This window comes from Lutra lutra, chromosome 10, assembly GCF_902655055.1.
Source record: "Lutra lutra chromosome 10, mLutLut1.2, whole genome shotgun sequence".
NCBI lineage: Eukaryota > Metazoa > Chordata > Mammalia > Carnivora > Mustelidae > Lutra > Lutra lutra.
The window spans coordinates 15,011,648-15,036,747 of record NC_062287.1 but is presented as its reverse complement, the minus strand read 5'-3'; the positions used below and the strand labels follow the sequence as shown (position 1 = coordinate 15,036,747).

Genomic DNA, 25,100 nt, shown 5'->3' with positions numbered 1-25,100 from the left:
CCCTCCCCGCTGCACGAGGGGGCCGGAGTTCCGGCCTTTCTCTGCGGGCTCCGCCCCTTGCCCCGGAAGCGCTCGTTGCGGATGGAGGTTTCTGGGCCGGTTTGGGAGAGGCGCTTCCTTTTTGTCCGACATCTTAGTGAGGCTGCAGGGGTGGACGCTCCTCTTTCAGCTTCGCTATGGTGAGCTCTCAGGAATGGGGGGCCGGGCTGTTCTGAGAGCCGGGCGGTGCTGGGGCGCAGTTGGGGCGACACCGGACGGAGGGCCTCAGACCCGCCGGGCGGCTTCTTCAAGGTGGGTGGGGGGATTGCTTCACCCATGTGCTCCGGTAGTGGGGTTAGGACGGTGCGGGGCTGCCTCGTGACTTGCCTGCATTCCCCCTTTTTTCTCTACAGCCGCCCAAGGATGACAAGAAGAAGAAGGATGCCGGAAAATCGGCCAAAAAAGACAAAGACCCAGTGAACAAATCTGGGGGCAAGGCCAAAAAGAAGGTAGGCGTGAGCTCCCCCTCCCCACCCAGGAGTGGGGATTATCGGAGACGCCGGACCCATGTGTCTTGGTAATAAGTGACGTGTAGGGCAAATGGCTTTTAAGGTTGTGCGGTCTAGAGTCCGATTATTAGAACTTGTATTCCTCGTCACCGTTCTGTTGTTTTGGAAGAATAGGGTGGTACACGCTACTTAGAAGTTAGTGTGTATTCTGAGGCCTAGTCCATTATATTTTTAATTGGTATCGTGGGGTTCAGCTTGTATCCGAAAGTCGCATTTTTATTTTTTCCCCAGCCTAACGCATCTTTGGTACTGTTAGTGGCAGCTAGGGTTCCTTTTGTTTTGTGTCCTGGTTTCAATTATTTGAGTCTTAGTGTGTAGAACTTAGGTAAAATCTGAATTTCGTAGGTTTGTATAGGCCAAGGAACAGCTACCCTTGCAGTATAGCAGGAGGGCAGTGGAAGAGTTCTCTGACACCGGTTGTTGTGGGGGGGGGGGATGATTTCTTCAGAAGCACTGATTTTCTTTCTCTTTTGGTGAGCAGAAGTGGTCCAAAGGCAAAGTTCGGGACAAGCTGAATAATTTGGTCTTGTTTGACAAAGCGACATACGACAAACTCTGTAAAGAAGTTCCTAACTATAAGCTTATAACTCCAGCTGTTGTCTCTGAGAGACTGAAGATTCGAGGTTCCCTGGCCAGGGCAGCCCTTCAGGAGCTCCTTAGTAAAGGTGAGAGGGGTATGTTGTACTGGTGTGCTTTCACAGTTAAATTGGCCTGCCTGTATTAGCCATCTTAAATGTTTTTACTGGAATTTTGTAAAGTAGGCACAGGCTGACCACTAGCCATAATATTCTAACATGTTACCCCCTTGTGTAGACCCCAGAGCAGGGTTCATGGTCGCTTTTGTCCCGTGGACCCTTATGTCCTGTTGGTGGAACTTCAGGATCCCTTGTTTTCAAATAAATTCATTTTATTTAAAGAGTTACAAAAGAAACCCAATATTGAAATATGGTTGTGAAAATAGTAAAAGCTTTGGTAGGAAAGTATTTTTTACTTTAGTATTCTTAAAATTTAGTGGTGATTTAATTACCATGATTTCATATTAATGTAAATGAATGTAAATGTTTTAAGCATCTGTAGTGTCTAATGTGGAAACAGTAATTTTTAAGTTAAAGCGCTATGAGGGTAAGCATCCCAATAGCAGGTAATGGGCCCTTCATTTAAGAAGAAGAAATAAAATTAGATCATCACCAAGACATGGGGGATGTTTGCCTTTGTTATTAAACTCTAATGCTCAAATTCAGTATTTTTAGTGTCTGTTAAATATTTCCTAGTACTGCATAAAAACCCTACCCTTATTTTTTTCTCTCTAGGACTTATTAAACTGGTTTCAAAGCACAGAGCTCAAGTAATTTACACCAGAAATACCAAGGGTGGAGATGCCCCAGCTGCTGGTGAAGATGCATGAACAAGGTAAGAACGAATGTGGGCTTGTGGTGTAGAAAGTGTATACATCCCACTTTTGTATTGGGCTCTAGAGTTCTGATTCTTTTATTTTTATTTTTTACAGATCCACCAACTGTACATTTTGGAAAATAAAACTTTTATTAAATCAAATAAGTGGGTATGTCTCTTTCCTAAGAAAAGGATTTAGGTATGGGTTTGTTGACTTGAAAAAGTATCCGGAAACGATTGGCTTTTTTTATGTGACTGTTTGTTCCTTGCTGCAGCTTCCGTTTTGAACTGATGTCTGAAAGGAAATGAAAGGTTAGCGGGATAAAGGCTGACATCTCCAAAGGGATAGTGGGTTGGGGTCCTGGCAGTGGATCCACACCTGGATTGCCAGCGGCGTCCATTATTCCAGACCCGGCCGAAAGAGGGCAGCCAGCCTATACTGGTGCTGGAGCTATGATCAAAGTTGGCCCCAACTCTGTCTGGGGGGAGTTTCTTCAATTTCTGTTTTTCCTCTACAAAGAAGTCAACAGTTTTTAAACGGTTTTGCTTTGAGTAGGAAAATTTAGACAGCCCATTCTTGAATTTGTTAACTTACTTTCTTTAAGGAATTCTTCATAGGATGGTCCTATTTGTTGGTTTACAGAGCTGTATTCTTCATCCTGGACCATCCAAGGAGGTGTAGCACCTGGAAAAGGCCCATTAAGCAGGAATGAAGGCAGTCTTAAGTTTCAGACTACTGTGAAACATGCCCTTGCTATAAACTCTTACCTAATGCTCAAAAGCAAAACCCAGGAGTTTTGGACCATGGGCTGGTATTTAACAGCTTTGTTGAGGCATAACAGACCTACCACTGCCCAATGGAAAATACACAATTGGGAAACTTTGAGTGAAACCATCACAGTCAAGATATTAAATATCACCACTATGTATTGTTCTGCCCCTTTAAAGGACTTCCTACTCCTCTCTGTACCTTTTCCCAACCCCAGGAAACTATGATTATGCTTCTGTTAATCTAATTTGCATTTACTAGTTATGTACCTTTTTTCAATCTGGCTTCTAATAATTGAGATTCATCTATGCTGCACTTAACAATAGTACCTTCTTTGTTGGGCACTGCTCTGTTCCTTCATTGAGGCACATTTGGATTCTTTTCAGCTTCAGTGTTTGGGGAATTGCAACTAAAGCTGTGACCATCTGGTGTGCAAGCCTTTGTGCAGACATGCAATGTCTGGATCATAATGGTGGGTGTATGTTTAACTTCTTAAATCCCTGAACTGTTTCTCCAATTGGTTGTGCCATTTTACATTCCCACCAGCAGTTTATGAATGTTTCTTCACATACACAGTCTTTAATTTTAGCCACTCTGATGAACCATCTTCTACACGATTTTACTGAGTTTTGAGAGTTCTTCGTATATTTACGATTCAAGTCCTTCATCAGATAGCATTTCATAATCAACCTTATTCTTTAAGAAAGTAATGGGGGGGCACAGTCCGTTCAGTGTCCACCTTTAAAAAAGATTTCAGTAAGTGAGTGAGCACTGGGGTGGGGGGTGGGAGAAGAGGGAGAGAATCTTAAGCAGACTTGGTGCTGAGCCTGAAGCCTGAGGTGTAGCTCAATCTCACGACCCCAAGATCAGACCTGAGCTGAAACCAAGAGTCAGATGCTGAACTGACTGCATCACCCAGGTGCCCCCGAGATCATTAACTTTAAAAAAGTAATAAAATAATTGCCTCTTACCATCTGAGAAACACTGCTCTGGGCCTTACCTGAGTGGATGTTACCAATTCCTGGTGTATCCTGTAGTTGGAAATGGGGGGGGGGGGGGGGAATCCCAGATAAGAAACTGATGACAATATATTCCCAACTAGAAAAAGGACAAAGCCACGGGCGGGCAGGCGGTTGGGGGTGGAAGCACCACAGTGCTACTTCTGTCCCCTGGTTGGTGTTAAATTTTAAAAGCACAGATAACTGAAAGAGTCCTGTCCCTCAAAAGACTTACAGTCTTAGTAGTGAAGATGTCCAAAAATAGTGTGCCTACTAGGTGCACATTAGCAAAACTCTTTCCTCACAGGACAGTATATATTGTGGGGGGAGAGATTTAAGCATAAATTACACAGGTGACATTTTCAGCTTTTTACATGGTCCCATGTACATTTATAACAGGCAACCTGTTCACAGAAGCCTTCCATGAAAAGGTGACCTTTGAGCTAGGCTGAAGAAAGGTAGGCCTATCATTTAAAGCAAGGGCAATGACGTGCAGAAACCACAAGATGCACAGTATGGTTGGAGTGTACAGGACAGGAGGTGAGGCAGTGGCTTTCTGTGTTCAGAACAGGATTACAGGGGGCATAGAAACTTGCAGAAAAGTGTAACACAGGACATCTAGCCAGGAGGTAAAACAGGCCTACTCCTCGACAGGATGTAGGAGATGAAAGAAGAGGAAATTACTCGGCTACGGTTCTGATAATCTAGGGACAGTAGGGGTTAGCTTCAGGTGCCTGTGGAATGTTTACAAATGTCTTAAATTGAGCAGAAACGGGGGGTTCTACAGAGGATGACTGTAGGAGTTGGCACTCCTCAGTGGCAGTGGGGGCAAGAGGTGTGGATGAGATCACCGGACGGTGGGGAAAGAGGTCTAAGAACACATTATGTCTCTGTCAAATAAAATCTAAAAAAACCCAACACACTATGGAGCGGTGCAGCCAAGAGACAAGATCTGGATGGCCAGAATAGGTACAAAGCATGTGAGAGATGGAGGTCCTGGGAATTGAGGGAGCACTGGCCCTTCCTGACTCACTTATCCATGGTACCTGATGGCCAATGAATGTCAAAGGTTGTCCTGTCTCCATCCAGTCAAGCTCTGGGGCAGGTGGCAGGTCCAAGTAGGAGGGCTGCTGTGAGGCGGAGGCCACTAGACTGAAAAAGACAAGCAGGAGCCAGGCTGGCAGAGGAGGTCCTTGAGACATGAGGACAACAGAGGTGAACTCTTGCCATTTTCCAACCAAAAAGTTACAGAATGCTCTAACAATCCAAACTCAACGAGATTCCTTAGCAATTTTACCTGTTGGTGCCTTTCCAGCTTCCAAGTGCTGAAGAGCCTTCTTCTGGGTCTGGCACTGGCTGAGGCTGAGTTTGATTCAGGAAAAATAAATGTGTCTTGGATGCTTAAGTGTCTGCCTAGGCCATGCTCCCACCCTCCAGGAGGAAACAAATTAGCATACTGACATAAGGTACTGCCCATTTTACAAACTTCCTTTTTACCCCTCCCAGCTCAGCCCACATCGCCACTGACAAGGCCTGCCCCCTGGCGGACAGGTAAGGGAATTCAAGCCCAACAGATGAAGTACGGAGTCCGTGAGTTCTAGAAGAGCTGGTAGGTGAAATGCTGGACCTGGGAGAACCAGGGATCAGATGGATTTGGATACTGCTCTGGCTCCTCCGAGGGACACCAACCTCTAAGACAGACCGAACCAGCTCCTGCCGGCTGTGCTCCACCTCACGAATCTGAGCTGCCATCTGTAGGGGAGAGGCTGCTTAGCTTGGTACAAGGCCAGGGGGCTGTGTCCTTCAGTGGCCTTTTAACTCACTTCTTTGATCACCTCATCCTCCTTTTCCTCATAGGTATCCAGACTTTTCACCATGGATTTCTTGAATCTGAAAAGAAAAAGGGCAAGTCAGCCAAGAACCTGTCTTTGCATGTTACAAAAAGATCCTCAGTAGATCATTTTTTCTTCAAATTTTGGATAATTTCAAAATCACAAAAACAAAATAGAACAATTAACACCCATGGACCTTTCACCCAGATTCACTGTAAACATCTTGCCATACTGGCTCCACTTTTCTTCTAGCACATATTTCCTTTTTGCGAAATCAAAAAGGGACTTTAGAACATCATGAGACTTAACAGTTGTTATTATCCTATAATACACACAGGAAGGTATCAGAAAAGTACCAATACTACCAATATCACTATCAACAATAGAACTACTAACCAAAGCTCAGGATTTCTCCTGTTCTTCAGTCCTTAGTAAATATCCTAAGGCTATACAGTTAGAATTTTGTGTTGAAGTTACCTGAATTCTGACTCTTTTATAACTGTTAAAAATTTGATATATAATTATGATAATCTGTCATTGGTTTGCAATGAGTTTTAGGATTTGCTTTCTGGCCTGATTTTATTTTGTAATTTATTTTTATAAATAGTGTCCCACAGCTCACACTACAGTTACCTAGCCCTTTTTGTTTCAGAGTGGCCCTTTTTGGTGGGTGGGCAAGGACCTGGGAAGCTGGCACTCCGGGTTTATTTTCTTCGATCTTTAAGTGATAACCTGTCTAAATCTAAAAGTGGCTTGTGGTATCTTTACCAGTCAAAGCAGTCAGACTTGGCTTTGCCTTCTGCGTGTGCACGTTAAATGTATAAAGTTCAAAAGTCAAAACTGGGGTGCCTGGGTAGCTCAGCTGGTTAAGCCTCTGCCTTCAGCTCAGGTCATGATCCCAGCGAGCCCAGTGTCAGGCTTCTTGCTGAGGAGAGTCTGCTTCTCCCTCTCCCACTCCCCCTGCTCATGCTAGCTCTTACACTTTCTCTAAATAAACAAAATCTTAAAAAAAAAAAAAAAACAAAACAAAAAATGAAAACTAATAAAAAATTCAAAGAGTCCAGGGGCACCTGGGTGGCTCAGTGGGTTAAAGCCTCTGCATTCGGCTCAGGTCATGATCTCAGGGTTCTGGGATCGAGCCCTGCATCGGGCTCTCTGCTTAGTGGGGAGCCTGCTTCCCCCTTTCTCTGCCTGCCTCTCTGCCTATTTGTGAGCTCTCTGTCAAATAAATAAATAAAATCTTAAAAAAAATTAAAAAAAAATCAAGGAGTCCATTCTCATAATTCTCAATTATAACTTTTTCTGCTCAACTATTCTTTATTCCCACCAAACACCGTTTGGAGCTGGGCCAGGGTGTGAGGAGTTAGTGCTTTTTGGCCTCAGTTCTCCCATCTCCTGCCCAGTTTGAACCACAGATTTGAAGGCAAGGTAGTAGGATTTAGGCATTTCTCACCATTCCTTCATTATTCTCCACACTGAATAGGAAACAATAATAGAGGTCATGAGTTTTTCTGTAACTTTGGTTCTGGGATCCCCTTGGGTTCCATTCCCCATAATCTTAATATTGTCCTAATAAAAGTAGTGCGAGGCCATCTGTGTCCTTTTCATGAAGCAGCACTCACACCTGCTCTACGCTGGCCAGCTGACTACACCCCAGTTTCTCAGGGTCCTTTAGGGGCCAGTTAAAATAGAATCTAAAACTATTCAAAGTGGGCACTGAGTGAGTACCAGCTGCTTGCACACACTATTAAAAAGCCTCTTCTATTCCTAAGGGACCTTAATATTCTCTGTACCACACATTTAAATAATTGATTATAGTGAACTCTTATTATATACTATTCTCTATTTGCTCAATGGATTGTAAACCCCATCCCCCAACTAGAATATAAACTTTTCAAGGACTCTATCATACTTCTTTTGTGTCCAGTATAGTGACTAGAATGAGTGCTATGAAGACAATAGATACTTAAAAAGGCCCCGCAGAACTTTCCAATTAACAGAGAAAGCTCCAGTACCTGACACAGACCCAGAGAAGTCCCATTCTGTTATTTCACCTTTCATAATCAGTGACTTACCTGGCATAGTCCTGGGGGGAGATCAGAAACTTCTCTTTCATTTGGAACTCAGCCTTGTTCTCCCACCAGAATCTGTTGGTTGCTTTCTTGTGTTCTGGGCTGAGAATGAATGGATAATCTCAATGACAGATTATAGAGTATTACTCAGACATCTAGGCATTATATTAAGTAATGCACACTGATATCTGGGTTTCTGCCTCTGGGCAAGGATGACAGAATACTGTTACATCTTCCAGATGTCCAGTCTCCCCTCTTCCAATAAAAATGGAAGAGGCGCGCCTGGGTGGCTCAGCCGATTGGGTGTCTGCCTTCCGCTCAGGTCATGATCCTGGGGTCCTGGGATCCAGCCCCACATCCGGCTCCCTGCTCAGCACGGAGCCTGCTTCTCCCTCTCCCACTCCCCCTACTTGTGTTCCCTCTCTCACTGTCTCTCTCTCTGTCAAATAAATATAATCCTAAAAAAAAAAAAAAAAAAAAGCAAAGGAAGAAGAATCTGGGAGGAGATGGTGGGAGGTAACCCTCTACCACTAAAACCATGGCAACCATAAGCCCTCCACGCGTCAAAGATGCGAGGCTATAAGCTGACTGGACCCACCCCAATCCAATCACAAAAGCGATCCTCCTCTCATGCATCCCAAACCACCGCCCCCCGACCCACCAGGATGCGAATATGCTGGATGCGGCTCCCAGGTCGGATCTCACCTGGCCAGATGCTCCAGCAGACCCCCGTGCAGCACGGTCAGGTTTCCGTGGCTCAGGTGTTTCCGCACCTCACAGCCGCAGCAAATGCACCAGCAGCGCCGCTCGTGCTCGGGCACGTAGCGCTCCACCTGGGCGGCGCGGACGGCCTTGCGGGCGGCCTCTGCCTGCGGCGGAGAGGGGAGAGGACGGGAGAGCTCAACCAGGACCCCAGTGGAACCCCCACGTCCCATCCCCTCGCGTCCTCCCTGTACTGCCCGCATCCCCCACCCGCGGCCACTTCCCGCCTCCCGTCCGCACCTGGGGCAGGAGCCGATCCAAAGCTGCCTTCAGCGTCCGCTGGTGCTTGCGACTGTAGACGTGTCCGCGACCACAGAAGAAGGTCTGGCGGCACAGGAGGCAACGCTGCGCGGGCGCCATGGGCCCAAGAGCCGGTATCTGCGACGCGCAGCAGCTCTTTCGCTCTTCGGTGACCCCTGACCCCTCGGGGGCGGGGCGAACCCAGCGCTTCCCCCGCGACCCCCAGCGGCAGGCTGGCGCCACTGCAGACCCATCTGCGGCTGCGCGAGTCCCGCCCCGGGCTCTCGGCTGTCGGGTGCACCCAGCCGACATCAATATTCCCAGATGCTATTGACCCAGAAAAAGTGGCGGCACCGCTGTGCAGATGCCCGGGAAAGAGAGCGCGCGACAGTTAGGTGCCACTGCAGGACCGCAGGCCGCACGCATGTCGGGGCATTGACAAGGACCCGCATTAGACAATGGAACACATTGTAACTAGTATTACAGGGTGCTCACTGTGTGGCCAGAGCTTTACATTCACGAGGCACTTAATCCTCACCATAGCCCTACGTGGCGTACTATTATTACCGACATTTTACAGATGGGAAAACTGAGGCAGGGGGAGAAAGTAACTGTGTGGAAGGTTGCACAGATACGAAGCATCAGAGGCAGCACCTTTCATGCTCTGCTGTACCAGATGGTGGTAAGGAAGCATGCTGGAGGTGGCCTTCATCTAAGACCTAATCACAGCCATATACCCCCCGGGGGGGTGGTGGTGTTCTGAGCAGCTGTTACTATAAAACTGTAAAAGGGAAGCTATGAAAAGGGTGCAGAGTCATTGCTGAGGGTTAATAGACATTTTTATTCTGTAAGCATGCTCACTCAGTGGAATTTTCATTCTTTACAAGCTACTTTTCCTAGAATGAACAGCCTTCCATCTGTCCTGCTCCCCTAAGCCTTAAGGCTTAAAGTAAATTGCTCCCTACAGGGCTGAAATCTCCAGACTGTGATCTCTACCCTAGAGTACCTGACACAGAAAAAAAAGCCTGGGGCCCAGTCCAGACCTTACTGATAGGAGGTGCAGGACAGAGCTAACAGAGTCCGAACTTCACTTGGATTTGTTACCAGTACTGGTGCATTAACCTGGATGGGCTACAATGTCTGTGGGCGTATATACAGTCAACTATACCTAATTTAGGCCCAGAAAGTAGCCAGACCCCCCTTCAGATCTTGACCTCCTCTTGGAGCTTCCCAGTAGACTCAGGCCTCTGTCAGATGTGACTCATTTTAAAGACCCCACAACGCTCAATGCCTTGACCTCCCATCATTTCCCCGGAAGGGTCAGTCCTGGACCTTAAAATTGCTCCTCTGAATTCAAACTCTGAAGTTGTATTCTGACCACCATCTTCCATCCTCCCATGTGGACTTAGTTTCCATCTTTCCTTTAACTGCAGGAAGATCTCCATTCCTGAAGATGAGTACTCTTATTCATTCCCTCAGAAAACTTTCAGCATCTACCAGCTGCTTTGCTCTAGATTCTCAAAGTGTGGCCTCCAGGTCAGCAACATCAGCGTCTGGGAGCTTGTTAGAAGTGCAAATTCTTGGGCCCCACCACAGATCTACTGAATCAGAAACTCTAGAGTGGGGACCAGCTATCTATAGTTTAATGAGTCCTTCAGGGGATTCTAATGCTTAATCAAATTTGATAATTAGTGGTCTAGGTTTTAGGTCCTCTTTGCCTTCACTTTACTCACTGGATCCCACGACCGTTCCTACCACACTCTCATGGCAATCTATTACTTCCCTTGACCGTCCCAGACCTCTAATTTCATCAAACCCCAAAAGCAGATGAACCCAGTCATCTGTTTTCCTCATTTGTTCCCAGGTGCCTAGTGTAGACTACACTGCTTCGACTTCCACTACCTTATTACCCCTCTGCACTTTTGCTTTTGAAACTGTTTCCCTAAAGTTCTGCACCATGGAGTGCTTATTCAGTTGCAACTGAACTTGACTGTGTGAAATGGAATTTAACATCTTCCACCTGAGAACATCCCCTATTTTCATCCTCCTAGGGAACACCACCAAGCTAAATCCTGGAGTTTTGGGGAGAGTTATCTTTGATACCGGCTTTCACTCACTCCCCATATCCACCATGTTCAAGTTGTCTTACTGGATTATATATTACTGGATATACTCCTAGAGCAAACCTTGTTTCAATTCCCTTGTTCTTTTGCTTGGATTCACGTAAAATTTTTCTAACGGGTTTCCAAATGTGTGGTCTAAGTCAGCTCCATTTATCCTTCAGACTCTGGATTTAGGAAAGCCTTCAAGTGACTTTCTGGATTAATTTAATTTCTCTAAATTAGCATCAGGAAAAAATTTAAATTTCCCAGGATGACTTTCAAAGCCTTTTACAGCATGTTTCCCAAATTCTTTTTGTCTTATCTCCCATCACTTCCCTGACCTCCTCCACCTCCTCCTCCAGACAATATGCTGGAGTACTGTGCACTTCAGCATCTTCCAGCCCTTGGTTCCCTCTGCCTAAAATTTACTTCCTTCCAGCCCTGCCTAATAAATTCTATGATAAAGGATCTGAAATACGAACGAGAATGGAATTTCCATGTGGCTGGTGGCTTTGTCTGGCATATGGTAAGCTCTCAATCATTCACAGGCTCCTGTATCAATGTATTATTGAATAAATGAAATGTCACCCCTTTTGTGAAGTCTTCTAGAGTTGTCTGCAGGATTTTTTTTTTTTTTTTTTAGAGATCTTATTTAGAGCACCTGGGTGGCTCAGTGGGCTAGGCATCTGCCTTTCGCTTAGATCATGGTCTGGGGGTCCTGAGATTGAGCCCCACATCAGCCTCCTTGCTAGGTGAGGAGTCTGCTTCTCCCACTGACCCTTTCTGCTGCTCATGCTCTCTCTCATTCACTCAGGTTCTCTCTCCTTGAAAAAATAAATAAAATCTTCTAAAAAATAAAGATCTTATTTATTTGTCAGAGAGAAAGAGAGAATGCACAAGCAGGGGGAATGGCAGGCAGAGGGAGAAGCAGGCTCCTGAAAAGCAAGGAGCCCAATGAGGGACTCAATCCCAGGACTCTGGTATCATGACCTGAGCCAAAGGCAGATGTTTAACCTACTGAGCCACCCAGGAGCCCTAAAATAATAAAATCTTAAAAAAAAAAAAAGCTAAACTAAAAGTTTTTCTATGCTTAGACATCACATTTATATATATGAACATGATTTCTGTCACATTTGTAGTCATATCCAACATATTATTTTGCTGGGGTTTTTTTCTCTCCAGAATGTGTTGTGGATACCTGCATTAGCACACAGGACATAATATTAAATACCGTCTATATCCTGATGACTCTCAGATGTATTTACATCTTCAGCTCAGACTTGTCCTCCGAACCCCACACTTACAACAATCATCTACGTGATGAAACTGCCCTGATGTCTCACAGAGTCTAAAGATTTTATTTATTTATTTGTCAGAGAGAGAACGAGAAAGCACGAGCAGAGCGAGCGGCAGGCAGAGGGAGAAGCAGGCTCCCCACTGAGCGAGGAAACCGATGTGGGACTCAATCTCAGGACCTGAGCCAAAGGCAGGCGCTTAACCCACTGAGCCATGCAGGCATCTCTCAGATTCTAATCAGAACTGCTCCGGGCACCTGGGTGGCTCAGTGGGTTAAGTGTCTGCCTTCGGCTCAGATCATGATCCCAGGGTCCTAGGATGGAGCCCCACGTCGGGCTCTCTTCTCAGCAGGGAGCCTGCTTCCCCCTCTCTCTCTGCCTGCCTCTCTGCCTACTTGTGATCTCCATCTGTCAAATAAATTAAAAAAAAAAAAAAAACAAAAAACTGCTCAAACCTGCTCTGCCTACAGGCTTCCCCACCGCACTGTTCTCCCCAGTTGCTCAAACCAAAAATCTCAGCCTCACTTCCTCCTGTGTCCAACCAGTCCTGTTGACTCACCGATGCCGCCTGCAAGCTGCATCGCGGATCATCCTGCTTCTCTCCAGTTCTCGGGCCGCTGCCCCAGTACACCTGGGCTACTGCATCGCCTCCTAACAGTCCTGTTGCTTCCATGTGTGCCCTCCTAGCAGGCACTGCCAATGAGTGGCTAAGCAGAATTTAAAAAATAAGGTGCACCTGGCTGGCTCGGTCTGAAGAGCATGCATGAGACTCTTGATCTTGGAGGTTGTGAGTTCAAGCCCCATGTTAGGTGTAGGGTTACTTAAATAAAATTTAAAAATAAATAAAATCAGGTTCTGTTACTTTCCACTATACTTGAAAAAAAAATTGAAATCCTTCTAGAAAGGCTCACAAAGCCTGGTCTCTGTCTCCCTCCCCAATCTCACCTGGGTCTTTCTCCCCTAATTTACTATATTCTGTTGTCCAGGTCTTATCCCCATTCCCTCAATAGGCAGAGGTGAGGAGGTCCCTCCCTCCCAGGCTTTGTCCACTTTGTTCTCTCTACAAAACACTTTTCCTCCCCATTCTGCAGCCTGGATACTCAATATCCAGGTCTTGGCTAAAATGTCTTAGAAAGGACTTCTCTGGGGTGCCTGGGAGGCTCAGTCAGTTGAGCATCTGACTCTTAATAGGGACTCAGGTCATGATCTCAGGGTGTGACATTGAGCCCTGCATCAGGCTCCCTGCCCAGTGCAGAGTCTGCTCTGGATTCTCTCTCCCCCCCTCTAATATCCCCCCTCTAAAATAAATAAATAAATCTTTAAAAAAAATGGACTTCTCTGACCTCCTCTTCAGTCTAAGTATCTGTATTGTTTCCTCTCACAATCACCTAATATTTATTACTATTTCTTATCATTGAACATTAATGGGACTATTTAATGTCTTTCTTTTAAGATTTTATTTATTTATTGGACAGAGAGAGAGATCACAAGTAGGCAGAGAGGCAGGCAGAGAGAGAGGGGGAAGAAAGCTCCCTGCTGAGCAGAGAGTCCGATGTGGGACTCTATCCCAGGACCCTGAGACCATGACCTGAGCCAAAGGCAGAGGCTTTAACCCACTGAGCCACCCAGCCACCCTGTTTCATATCTTTCTATCTGGACTGAAAACTCTGAGAGAAGGACCATTTTGGGTTTCACTGTATCTTTAGCACCTGGTGTTGGGGGGGGGGTGCTCTGGCTGCACAGCGCTGCGTTGGGTGGGTCCAGAGCGAAGGACATGAATGACATGGTCCTTCCACCCACTCCCCAGTGGCTATCACACAGAGACTAGCACGCAGGTGGTCTGGGAGGAGAGAATCACAAAGCACTTCCAAGTGCATTAGGGAAAGGCCATTGCTCCAACCGGGCACCTGCCCGGGGCCTGTCCTGTCTTTTCCTTGGAACCACTTTTTCTTCCCATCCTGTCGCTGCTCTTCCGCACCTCCTCAGCCTGCCCCCTGCCTCCTAGGAGCATCAGCAGTGCCCCACAGAGCCTGGCTGGCTTTGGGCACTTCTGGGCAAGTAGGGGCTGTTGTTTTCTAGACCTGGGAAGAAGACCCCGTGCTAACTCTTCCTGTGAGAAGCCTTCCCTAACTCCTCCAGACAGAGCTGATTGTTGTCTTCTCCGTGCTTCCAGAGAATATGGAATGTGCCTTTTAGAGAAGTTACTAGTCACCAGTCATAACAAACAGCGTGATCCTACTACCTGACAAGCCCTACGCTAGGCTCTGTGGGGCTGGACATAAACATGAGTTGTCCTCACTGGTTGCCGATGTCACTGTGTGTGAGCATGTCTGGGCAGGAACTATATTTTATATGTTGCTTGGTTCACTGGTTCTCTACCCCACCAGCCTTAACACCCTAGGAATAGAGCAAACGATTTGTAAGACTGTTTTTACCATCTTGGGGTGTTTGGGTGACGCAGTCAGTTGAGCATCTGACGTGGTTTCGGCTCAGGTCGTGGTCTCAGGATGTGGGATTCAGCCCGTGACAGGCTCTGTGCTCAGCAGGGAGTCTGCTTGAGATTCTCTCTCCCTCTCCCTCTCCCCCTCCCCTCCACAGTTCTCTCTCTCAAATAAATACATAAATCTTAAAAAAAAAAAAAACTGTTTTGGGAACCTGGGTGGCTCAGTTGTTAAGCGGCTGCCTTCAGCTCAGGTCGTGATCCCAGGGTCCTGGGATCGAGGTCCACATTGGGTTCCCTGCTCAGTGGGAAGTCTGCTTCTCCCTCTCCCTCTCCCCCTGCTTGTGTTCCCTCTCTCTCTCTGTCAAATAAATAAATAATCTTTTTTTAAAAAAGTTTTTACCTCTTGAATCTTATTGATAAAATAATTTACTAACACGTGTAATTTTAAAAAGGTTGATATAACACTTTAACTGTAATATAACAAAAATAAAGGTAGAGAAATTTATGAAAAAAAGTACATTTCAATAGATAAACGAGATTTGAAAATATGAGATAGTTGGAAATTTGCACATACCTATGGTGAGAAGAGTTTAGATTTAAGAAAGGATATTCAAATGAATACTGAAAATAATTTTTCTTTATATTGGCTGCCTTGATATAATAACTAAATATTTGTTTGTACATGTAGACTCCCCATGAGAACAGCAGACATAAACACAGACTCATATAGGTGTGTGGTATCGGTAACTTAAATATCAGAGCAGCTTTGCTGTCAGTGAAGTGATTTTCTGAAATGGCAAACAACTCTTGGTAAACTTCCAAACAAAAAAAAAACACAAAAAACCCACAATTATCCTTCACTTTACAGAATAGTTGCATTCCTGAAAAGTTCAGTATATCTTAAAATGATGCAACAAGTACTTTCTGCTTAGCTGTAATACCAAGTTGGTTTCCTGGCTGAACTCCTTGTCTACAGCCCCAGGTATAAGGGTCGGTTCTTCAAGGTCAAAGGCTGCCCCTGGGGGGCAAGGGGAGAGCAGGAGAAGGAATGAGCGAGGTCATCCAAATTCAGTATTGTCTTCAAGCACTGTCTGAATGTCTGGGGCATTGGGATACAGCTTTAAACTTTGTTCCTGGGGCGCCTGGGTGGCTCAGTCCATCGAGCCTCTGCCTTGGCTCAGGACATGATCCCAAGGTCCTGGGATCAAGCACCATGTCAGGCTCCCTACTCAGCGGGGAGTCCGCCTCTCCCCCTCTCTCTCCTCCTCCTTCCTCCTGGCTTGTGTGCTCTCTCTCACTCTCCTCTCTCTAATAAAGAACATATTTTAAAAAACCCAAAACCAAAACAAACAACAATGACAAAATACCCTTGTTCCTTTCTCACTCAGCCCACAAGGCTTCTCTGTATTCCCCTCCGACCTGAGGCTGGCACCTGGCCCCGCCCTGGACGCCAGCTCCTGCCACCAGGAAAGCACAGCAGCCCAGCTGGGATCTGAAGCCGCTGAGAACTCAATCCACGGGTGCTCTAGCTTCTGCAGGGCGGGGTGGAGAGGAACAGCAAGGGGGATGGGCCCCAATCTTGGCTCCAAGTTCCCACCCCTTGCTCAAAACGGTTAAATGGATGCCTGGGTGGCTCAGTGGGCTAAGCGTCTGCCTTCAGTTCCAGGCGTGATCCCAGGGGCCTGGGATGGAGCCTCATGTCAGGCTCTCTGCTCTGCAGGGTCCGGGGAACCTGCTTCTCCCTCTGCCCGCCACTCCCTCCTGCTTGTGTGCTCTCTCTGTCAAATAAATAAGTAAAATCTTAAAAGGGTTGCCCTTCTCACTGCTCCTTCTTGGCCTGCTAGGAGGGTCTGTCTTTCCTTCAACTGCCCCACAGTGATGTCTTTCCTTAGGCTTCTTTCCACTGTTCCCAGTTGATTACAACCCCTCCTGTGAGCGGTGGGCTGCTCTGAGCTGGCATCTCCCAAGACTGTCCTCATAATCCAGAAAAATGGGAACAGATCCAGGATCCTGAAGGGGGTTGAGTATTTTCTTCCTTTGGGAAAAGCAGGACGTGGGCTCCCTCTGCGGGACGCCAGGCCAATGGTGTCAACTTCCAGCCTCAGAGCTGACCTCCACCTCCACCCTGTCCCCAGCTCCAGAGACCACACACACACACACACACACACACACACACACACCAGGCTGCTGCAGGTAACTTTAATACGGGATGGGCTGACTCCTGCTTCTTGGAGTTAAAGGTCAAAGAGGAAGGGCATCACATCTGTAAGAAAAAAAGAGTCAACAGAATCTATCCGCCCTTTGCAACTGCTGTTCCCTCAGCCCAGATCATGTCACGGCAGATAATCTACTTCTCCCTCAAGGTCCGAAGGCCACCAGGTCTCCAGAAAAAGAAAAAGCCTCCTTTGCACATAACTGCTCATAGCCCGCTTCTCTCACTGTGTGGTCACCATTTCCACGGGCTGTGAGGTCAACTGCACCTCGGTTGTTTCTCTGTCCTCCCCCTGGACCACCAGGACATGCCTGTGTGGGGTGGGGTCCCATCTCGGGCAGGCACTATCCCAGGGTCTCAGGCCACTGGCATCTTCTCCCCTTCCCACAGGATGTGCCCCCCCCCCCCCATAGTGTGACCCAGGCTCCCTCCCTGCACACTCAGCTTGGAGTCCGGACAGTCGGGTCCCCTGCCCTGGGCCCCTCGCGTGACAGGGCCTCTCACCTGGCTGGCTCATGCACTGCTGGATACTCTCCAGGCGCGTGGAGACCAGGGCGCGGGCCTCCTCGGCAAAGCGGCGGTGTCCCTCCTCGGTCAGCTTCCAGAGGCAGGAGCGGGGCCGCGTGCTGGCTCCGACCTGCATGCCAACCGGCACTTTCTCAAAGCTGTCTCGGAAACAGAGGTTGTGACGGACGGTATTCTTCCAGCCTTCCGGAGCCGTCCGGAAAAAGGGGAAATGTTGTCTGTGGACAGGGAGTAATGGTCAGGAAGGACCCAGTTCCTGGGGGAGAGGCCCTGTCTTGAGACGTCTATTCTCCCCCAGCGGCCAGGAGCCCCAGCCCCTCTCTCATGGCGGGGAGAATGGCAAGCCGGCCTCAAAGACTGGCTCTTTGCTGATGGAACATGTGGCAAAACCCGACCTGGTGTGTTGCTTGTCCAAACCCTCATCTTTTAAACCCAGTTTATTGCTCGCATTCCCAGGCTCATTTTCCTCCTTCCCTCTGAGGGCTCAGGACTGAGACTTGCCACGCGAACAGAGCAGAATCAGGCCCATCAGCTCCTGTGAGAGGAATCCAGGTCAAGGAAGGACACCACTGGTGGATTAATATTTTGAGACTCGCCCGCTAGAGGGAAAAGGTCGGGGAAGCTCCTCACACTCCTGTGTACACGACTCTCAAAGCTAAATGTAATTCAACTGGGCTCCCCTGGGGGTGTGCGGGGCGCTGGCTGGCAGGCCAGCCCAAAGGGAAAGCTTGCAAGACGCTGTTGGGGAAACCAGACTTTCTACTGGAAAATTGCTGACAGGAAAGAAAGGAGAACTTCTGACCCAGGTGAATTCATATTTTAAAGAACTAAGGTATAGGGGTATCTGGGTGGCTCAGTAGGTAAGCATCTGCCTCTGGCTCAGGTCATGATCCCAGTCCCCATGTCAGGCTCCCTGCTTCTCCCTTTCCCTCTGCTGTTCCCCCTGCTTGTGCTCCCTCTCCCTCTCAAATAAATAAATAAATAAAATCTTAAAAAAAAACAAAAAACAAAAAACAAGAAACTAAGGTATAAAACAGTTGGGGGCACCTGGGTGGCTAAGTGGTTTAAAGCCTCTGCCTTTGGCTCAGGTCACGATCCCAGGGTCCTGGGATCGAGCCCCGCATCAGGCTCTCTGCTCAGCAGGGAGCCTGCTTCCCGCTCCCCCCAACTTGTGATCCCTGTCTCAAATAAATAAATAAAATCTTTAAAAAACAAAACAAAAAAAAAACAGTTGGATTTTTTAGATGTGAAAGAGAGTGGATGTGGATATCTTCCCGCACATAGGATAAGTGGACACACGTCTGGGGACAACCCGAAGCAGTGCCTGGGAAAGGAAGCCTGGGAACACACTTATCCTTTCAGACCCACATGGGAAGCCAAGGCAGCAGCCCAGGAGCACGGGCAGATCGGAAAGTATCAGGCCAGGGTCCCTGCCCTCCCCCCTCACAGAGCCCCCCCGGGGGCACATACCGAGTGAAACTGTAGATCTGTTGCACGTTGAGGCCACAGGGGGAACTGTTTCTTAATGCCAGTGCAATTAGGTGGAAGTAATTGAGGGGGGGCCGGGACCAGAGCCTCCCCTCCTGGCTGTTGGCTTGCCGGAGCCTCCGACTCTGGAGGGGGGCCCTTTTGTGAGGGGGCGGGAGAGCCACAGAGGAGCGGTCATCCTGGTCCTCAGCCTCCTCTTCTGTGAGCTAGAGGAGCACAGAGTAGGAACTGGTCCTAACTCCACGGCCTCTGCTCCGGGGGGCGGGGGGTGCAGTGGCAGGGAGGGGGGTTGTCTAGGGCCACCTGTCTGGGCTTCTCCCCAACCCAAGGGGGAACGGCTGATTTCTGAACCCATTAACCCTTGGTTATCCCTAAGCAGACACCTCTCCACTGTATCATCCCGAAGCCGCCCTGCCTACAGCCCCAAGTCCGGCCCACGGGCCCAGAAATTCCTACCTCCCAGGTGCTGGGGGAAGAGGCAAACCGCTTCTGCTTCCGAGGGGGAGACTGCTCGCTGGAAGAAGGCAGCGACTCTGACTCCACCGCTGCGGCCTCCGAGGAGCAGCTGGTGTTGGCGAAGTCTTGCTCTTTGGGGGGCAGCTGAGGGGAGGGGAGTGTGCTTGGCAGATGCTCCCACTGGCGAGGTTCTCGGACCTCCAGCTTTCCAGGGGGAAACACGATGTTGGGGTTTACCCACATCCATAGGTTGGGCTCAAGGGCTGGGCCTGTTGGGAGAGAAGGAGATTGTGCGCCACAGCTCACTGGTTCTGGGGGCTGGCCCGAGCAGAACCCACTCCCTGCTACTCACCATCGTCATCAGGGCTGGCTGTTTTGTTCACGGGTTCTTTTGGTGGCTCGACTATTCGGAGTCTATATCTGGCAACTGACAAAAAGAAAGATAGAAGAGGGTCGAAACGTCCTAGGATTTCCACTGCGGTCCCAGGATCCTGGGCCTGGAAGTTTCTCTGGGAGATGGCTGTGGGCTCTCCCCAGGGCATGAGGACACCAAATTTGACCTCTCTGAACTTCTCATTCTCCCCACTCCACACACCCTATGCCCTGATTGAGCTCATGAATGCCTGTGACTTCAGCCACTATCTCTCAATTTAGGGCTTCTAAATCTTTACCTCTAGCCAGACGGCTCTGCTTGCCCATAAACAGAACTGCCTATGGGAGGTCTTTATCCGAACAACCTGCAGGCACTTCAAAATCAACATTTCTAAAACCAAACTCCATCTTCCTGCTCTTCCTCCTGTGTACCTTGTCTCAGCAAGTGGCACTGCCACCTACCCAGTCCTTCAGGCCAGAAATGTGCATGTGTTCTTGACTTCTGATCTCTTCTTTCCGGTCTAGCCACACCCAGGCAATCCCCAAGTCCCGGAGCACCTGAATGGCGTTTATGTTTCTCTGCTGCTCTAACTTTATTCCCACGGCAGTTGGAGCATCTTCCTAAAATATCAATCCAATCTCGTGACCTTTCTACTTAAAAACTTTCTGATGGCTTTCCATGAGGGCCAAATTGAAGTTCCTTTTTTTTTTTTTTAAGATTTTATTTTTATATTTGACAGAGAGAGAGATCACAAGTAGGCAGAGAGGCAGGCAGAGAGGCAGGGGGAAACAGGCTCCCTGCTGAGCAGAGATCCTGATGCGGGGCTCGATCCCAGGACCCTGGGATCATGACCCGAGCCGAAGGCTAACCCACTCAGCCACCCAGGCGCCCCTCATGTCTTCATTTATTCAGAACTCTTGTGTCCTTAAATAGTGATTGCATCTTTCCCATGAAGGTCTACTTCATTCTTTGATGGGTTAACTCCTAGATACTTTATAATTTTGATTGTTACTGCAACCAAATAATATAGTTTTATTATTTATTATTATATTTTCCAGTTTCTTCAGGCTGCTATGGAGGAACAGTGTTTATTAGTATGTTGTTCTTATTATCAGCAAACTTGCTGGGCCCTTATTGGTTCTAATAATTTGTATATTGATTTTGTATAGTTTCTATCTTAACTTTCTTTTTTCTATAAATAATAGTAGTTTTGTCTTTTTCTTTCTTTCTCTTTCTACTTTTTCCTCTTTTCAGGATGCCTGGGTGGCTCAGTTGGTTAAGCATCTGCCTTTGGCTCAGGTCATGAACCCAGGGTCCTGGACTCGAGTTCTGCATTGGGCTCCTTGCTCAGTAGGAAACCTGCTCCTCCCTCTGCCTGTTGCTCCCCTTGCTTGTACTCACTCTCTTTCTCTCTCTCTTTTTTTTTTTTTTTAAGATTTTATCTATTTGACAGAGAGAGATCACGAGTAGGCAGAGAAGCAGGCAGAGAGAGAGGGAGAAGCAGGCTCCCTGCTGAGCAGAGAGCCCAACGTGGGGCTCGATTCCAGGACCCTGGGATCATGATCTGAGCTGAAGGCATAGATTTCAGCCCACTGAGCCAGCAAGGTGCCGCACTCACTCTCTTTCTCACTCTCACAAATGAATAAAAATCTTAAAAAAAAAAAAAAAAGAAAGACCTGTACTTTTTCCTCTTTTCAAATACTATGTTGAACATTATTAGTAATGTAATGGGAATCCTTTCTAATTATTGAGTTCTTCAATAAGTATAACCTCATTTTCCAGATAAAGACCTAGATTCAACTGCCATATGACGACACTCATTGGGCCTGGGGCGGGGCGGGCGGAGGTGGAAATAGATCCCCCTAATCCAGAGGAGCCAGCATAGTGCTGAGCCCATAGCTCTAATACACACTTGATGTGCTTCTAGCCCGCCACGTATTCATCCATCCAGTTAAGCTGAGCTCCTCCCATTTGCCCGGCAGTGAACAAGACAGACCTGGAGATAGGCCTTAAGCAAAGTAATTATGATAAAATGTGTGTTATGAGTGTTTGGACAGGCGGTCAGAGAAGGCCTATTTTGAAAGATGTTTAAACAGAAACAGGATGGGGGCACATGGATGGTTCAGTCGGGGGAGCATCCAACCTCGTGATTTTGGCTCAGATCATGATCTCATGGGTCAAGGGAAGGAGGCCCACATCAGGCTCGGTGCTCAGCAGGGGTCTGCTTGAGGTTCTCTTCCTTCCCCCTTTGCCCCTTCCCCCACTCACTCACACTCCACCTCTCTCAAATAAGTAAATCTTTTAAAAAACCAGAAACATGATGGGTAAACTAGCCATTAACTTGGGCAGGAGGAAGAGGAAAGAGTGTTTCTGGCAAAGATAACGGCTTGTGGGAAGGCCTGGGATCTCAAGTGTGGTGTGTTGGAGATGAGGAGAGAGCCTGGGAGGAATGACGACACTGATGAGGAGCTAGGGCCTTGCAGACTATCTCAAGGAACTTCAATTTGGGGGCACCTGGGTGGCTCAGTGGATTAAAGCCTCTGCCTTGGGCTCAGGTCATGATCCCAGGGTCCTGGGATCGAGCCCGGCATCGGGCTCTCTGCTCGGCGGAGCCTGCTTCCTCCTTTCTGCCTGCTTCTCTGCCTACTTGTGATCTCTGTCTGTCAAATAAATAAATAAAATCTTAAAAAAAAAAAATCTGTCCTACCAGAAGCTTCCTCTGTCTCAGCATGAGGCCACTCCATCCTTTTAGTTAACCAGCCAAAACTTTGGAGGAATCATGTTCTAATCTCTCTTTCTTACACTATGGCTTCTCTGCCACCACCCTGACCCTCCAGCCTACCACCGGCTCTTGTCTGGATTACAGTAGTAGCCTAGTCTACTGGCTTCTTATCTCCACATTCAACACATCTTCCACGGTGATATAGATCATGCAGGATCAGTTACATAATTTGCAGGGCCCAGTGCAAAATGAAAATGAAGGGTTCTTTGTTCAAAAATTAAAAAATCTGGGGCGCCTGGGTGGCTCGGTGGGTTAAGGCCTCTGCCTTTGGCTCAGGTCCTGGTCCCGGGGTCCTGGGATCGAGCCCCACATCGGGCTCTCTGCTCAGCGGGGAGCCTGCTTCCCTCTCTCTCTCTCTGCTGCCTTTCTTGCCTACTTGTGATCTCTGTCAAATAAATAAATAAAATCTTTAAAAAAAAGAATTAAAAAATTAAAAATCTTAAGACACTGAAAGCAGAGCATCAAACCAAGTACCAGCCACCTATGCAACTACATGGGTCACACCCTCGGAAATCATTGTCACTCCTTTGCTCAGAACCTTTCAACCATGCCACAACTTATTGAAAGTCAACCCTACGGTCCTTAAAGTGGCACATGGGCTCTTCCAGATCTCTGTTCCACACCCTGTGAACTACCCTCTGTATTTGACTTTGATCCAGCTTCACTGGCCTCTTTCCTGTGACTCAAACACCCCAGGCACATTGCCTCCTTAGGACTTTTGTCCTATTTCTTCTGCCTGAGAAACTTTTCCTCTAAATATCCTCTTGGCTCACTGTCTCACCTTCTTCAACCCTCTGCTCCAATATTATGTTCCCAAGGAAGCCCAACCTGATGACCCTACTTAAAACTGTGGCTGCCACCACCTCAACCCACAGCCACCACCATTTCCAAGCCCTCTTACTGTGTCCTTTTTCCCCATCTTAGTTGTCACCTTATACCATACTATATATATTTTTATGTGGATTGTCCGTCTGCCCCCAATAGAATGTAAGCTTCATTTAGACTTGTCTGTTTCACTCATTATGTATTACCAGTGTCTAGAATATCGCCTGGCAAATTGGAGGTGCTCAATAAATATTTCTTACTCAGGGGCTCCTGGGTGGCTCCATGGGTTAAAGCCTCTGCCTTCAGCTCAGGTCATGATCCCAGGGTCCTGGGATGGTGCCCCACATCGGGCTCTCTGCTCATCAGGGAATCTGCTTCCCCCTCCACCCCGCCCCGCCTGCCTCTCTGCCTGCTTGTGATCTCTAATAAATAAATAAAAATCTTTAAATATTTCTTACTCAACAAAAACTTTGGAATTCATTAGCATTACTTAAGGAGGCAGAGAGCTGGAGACAATATAAGTCTTCATTAGCAAGGAGAACTAAAATGCAAAAGGCAGTATACACAGATGGTAGAATACCACCCAGCCATCAGAAATAAGGAACCACATCTTCATTCAGCAACCAGAATGGCTCTCAAAAACATGCGAGTAGGCAGGGGCGCCTGGATGGCTCAGTTGGTTAAGCGACTGCCTTCAGCTCAGGTCATGATCCTGGAGTCCCAGTATCAAGTCCCACGTCAGGCACCCTAGTCAGCACAGAGTCTGCTTCTCCCTCTGACCCTCCTCCTCTAGTGCTCTCTCTCAAATAAATAAAATCTTAAAAAAAAAAAATAGTGCGAGTAGGCCAAGGGAAAAAAAAAGAATAAGCATTTAGTAAATTAAGGTCATCTCTACACAGAAAATAACGTTAAATAGTTCTCAAAGATACACCTACCTAAAGATATTAAAACAATTAGGGTAGATACAGGGGAGTGTGGGGGGTGACGGAAGGTGGGGTGAGGGCGTGGGGGGTGCACTGAAGGGGGACAATGGACTAATCCAAGCACCTTGCCCGAACAGATGGCAATAATGTACCACAAGCTAGGAGGTGATACCTCCACTCTCTGCCCCTGAGGTCCCAAGAAAAGTCCTCTTTTTAAAGACCCTGACGGTCAACCATTCGTTCAGCAAATATTGAGCGCTTCTAGGTGTCAGCCAATGTACTAAGAGGGGGGCGACAGCCTGGAACAAAAACGATAACTTTAAAAAAAAAAACAGAACAACGAGGGAAATGTGTGGTGTGCCAAATGGCGGTAGGCGCCATGGGAAAAGGGCCGCGGTGAGGCCTAGAAGGTTCTGGGACTGGGCGGACAGTGGGGCGGAGGTGGCAGGCGGCAGGCAGGCGAATGGATTCCCGGGTGGGACCCACTGCCCGCAGGGGGGGGCGTTCTCCGTCGAGGCCCGCTTTGTCCGGGACGGGGAAAGGGCGGGGAGGGGGCGCAGGCTCAGCGGAGGGGCGAGGGCCAGCGAAACCGCAGCGGGCTTCAGGTTGGCCCGTGGGACCCGAGGTGGGGGACAGGGGAGCTGGGTGCCGCGGGCGGGGTGCCGGGGGCGAGCGCCCCCGCGCCCCGCGAGGACGCCCCCTGCCGCCCGCCGCGCCCCTCCCCCACGGTCCAGCGCACTCACGGTTCTGCTCCGCCGGGGGCAGGTGCGCGGTGGTGAAGGCCAGAAAGGACTCATTGCCCATGTCCCAGTCCAGCAAGCCCGGGACCTGGCCATGGAGGCTGGCCCAGAGGTCGTGGTGTTGGAGTTTCAGGTCCACCTTCAGAGAGAGGAGAGGTCGCCCGGCAGGGGGTGGGATACTCGAGACACTGAGGCCTCGCCCCACTTCCTCAAAGCCCGGGCTCGGATCCGGTTAGTTGGCGCCCGCTCAGGTGTGGAGAGTCCTCAATTTGACGCCTTTAATCGCCTCTGGCCTGCACCGGCTGCTCTCTGCGACCTCTCTC

The 25,100-nt window shown here is 48.2% G+C and overlaps 3 protein-coding genes across 5 annotated transcripts; 1 reads left to right on the top strand and 2 right to left on the bottom strand.

Moving 5' to 3' along the window:
- Positions 1 to 42: 42 nt before the first annotated feature.
- Positions 43 to 2,102, top strand: RPS25 (ribosomal protein S25). Its single transcript, XM_047747483.1, has 5 exons — positions 43 to 179; positions 393 to 488; positions 1,030 to 1,213; positions 1,859 to 1,958; positions 2,056 to 2,102. The coding sequence occupies exons 1-4, from the start codon at positions 177 to 179 to the stop codon at positions 1,951 to 1,953; spliced, it is 378 nt and encodes a 125-aa protein (XP_047603439.1). The 5' UTR covers positions 43 to 176; the 3' UTR covers positions 1,954 to 1,958; positions 2,056 to 2,102.
- CENATAC (centrosomal AT-AC splicing factor) lies at positions 2,016 to 8,809 on the bottom strand. 3 transcript variants are annotated; one of them, XM_047747479.1, is made up of 11 exons: positions 8,614 to 8,807; positions 8,317 to 8,480; positions 7,615 to 7,713; positions 5,531 to 5,597; positions 5,397 to 5,459; positions 5,005 to 5,069; positions 4,754 to 4,859; positions 3,710 to 3,740; positions 2,536 to 2,625; positions 2,320 to 2,452; positions 2,016 to 2,235 (listed from the first exon to the last, which is right to left on the bottom strand). In XM_047747479.1, exons 1-11 carry the CDS (start codon positions 8,731 to 8,733, stop codon positions 2,136 to 2,138), a joined length of 1,038 nt encoding a protein of 345 aa, XP_047603435.1. In that variant the 5' UTR covers positions 8,734 to 8,807; the 3' UTR covers positions 2,016 to 2,135. The 3 variants fall into 3 exon arrangements, with proteins under 3 accessions (XP_047603435.1, XP_047603434.1, XP_047603432.1); XM_047747478.1 differs by having other exon boundaries at positions 2,016 to 2,452; positions 5,543 to 5,597; positions 8,614 to 8,809; XM_047747476.1 differs by having other exon boundaries at positions 2,016 to 2,452; positions 8,614 to 8,808.
- A 7,833-nt stretch (positions 8,810 to 16,642) lies between these two features.
- On the bottom strand, positions 16,643 to 25,003 carry FOXR1 (forkhead box R1). The gene is made up of 6 exons (XM_047692077.1): positions 24,781 to 25,003; positions 19,487 to 19,561; positions 19,135 to 19,403; positions 18,661 to 18,884; positions 17,170 to 17,408; positions 16,643 to 16,716 (listed from the first exon to the last, which is right to left on the bottom strand). Exons 1-6 carry the CDS (start codon positions 24,839 to 24,841, stop codon positions 16,688 to 16,690), a joined length of 897 nt encoding a protein of 298 aa, XP_047548033.1. The 5' UTR covers positions 24,842 to 25,003; the 3' UTR covers positions 16,643 to 16,687.
- Between the last annotated feature and the right edge of the window lie 97 nt (positions 25,004 to 25,100).

What these genes read in the sequence shown, in the direction of transcription:
- RPS25 (XM_047747483.1), top strand. An exon ending in GGGGCAAGGCCAAAAAGAAG is followed by an intron (nt 489 to 1,029) that starts GTAGGCGTGAGC and finishes TTTGGTGAGCAG; the next exon opens with AAGTGGTCCAAAGGCAAAGT. An exon ending in TCAGGAGCTCCTTAGTAAAG is followed by an intron (nt 1,214 to 1,858) that starts GTGAGAGGGGTA and finishes TTTTCTCTCTAG; the next exon opens with GACTTATTAAACTGGTTTCA.
- CENATAC (XM_047747476.1), bottom strand. Translation starts at nt 8,733, where the DNA reads ATGGCGCCCGCGCAGCGTTGCCTCCTGTGCCGCCAGACCTTCTTCTGT. An exon ending in AGCTGGAAAGGCACCAACAG is followed by an intron (nt 4,860 to 5,004) that starts GTAAAATTGCTA and finishes TGTCTTTTTCAG; the next exon opens with TCTAGTGGCCTCCGCCTCAC. An exon ending in TGACATTCATTGGCCATCAG is followed by an intron (nt 3,741 to 4,753) that starts GTACCATGGATA and finishes TTCCAACTACAG; the next exon opens with GATACACCAGGAATTGGTAA.
- FOXR1 (XM_047692077.1), bottom strand. Translation starts at nt 24,841, where the DNA reads ATGGGCAATGAGTCCTTTCTGGCCTTCACCACCGCGCACCTGCCCCCG. An exon ending in AGCCAGCCCTGATGACGATG is followed by an intron (nt 19,404 to 19,486) that starts GTGAGTAGCAGG and finishes CTCTCCCAACAG; the next exon opens with GCCCAGCCCTTGAGCCCAAC. An exon ending in GCAGTGCATGAGCCAGCCAG is followed by an intron (nt 16,717 to 17,169) that starts GTGAGAGGCCCT and finishes TTTTTCTTACAG; the next exon opens with ATGTGATGCCCTTCCTCTTT.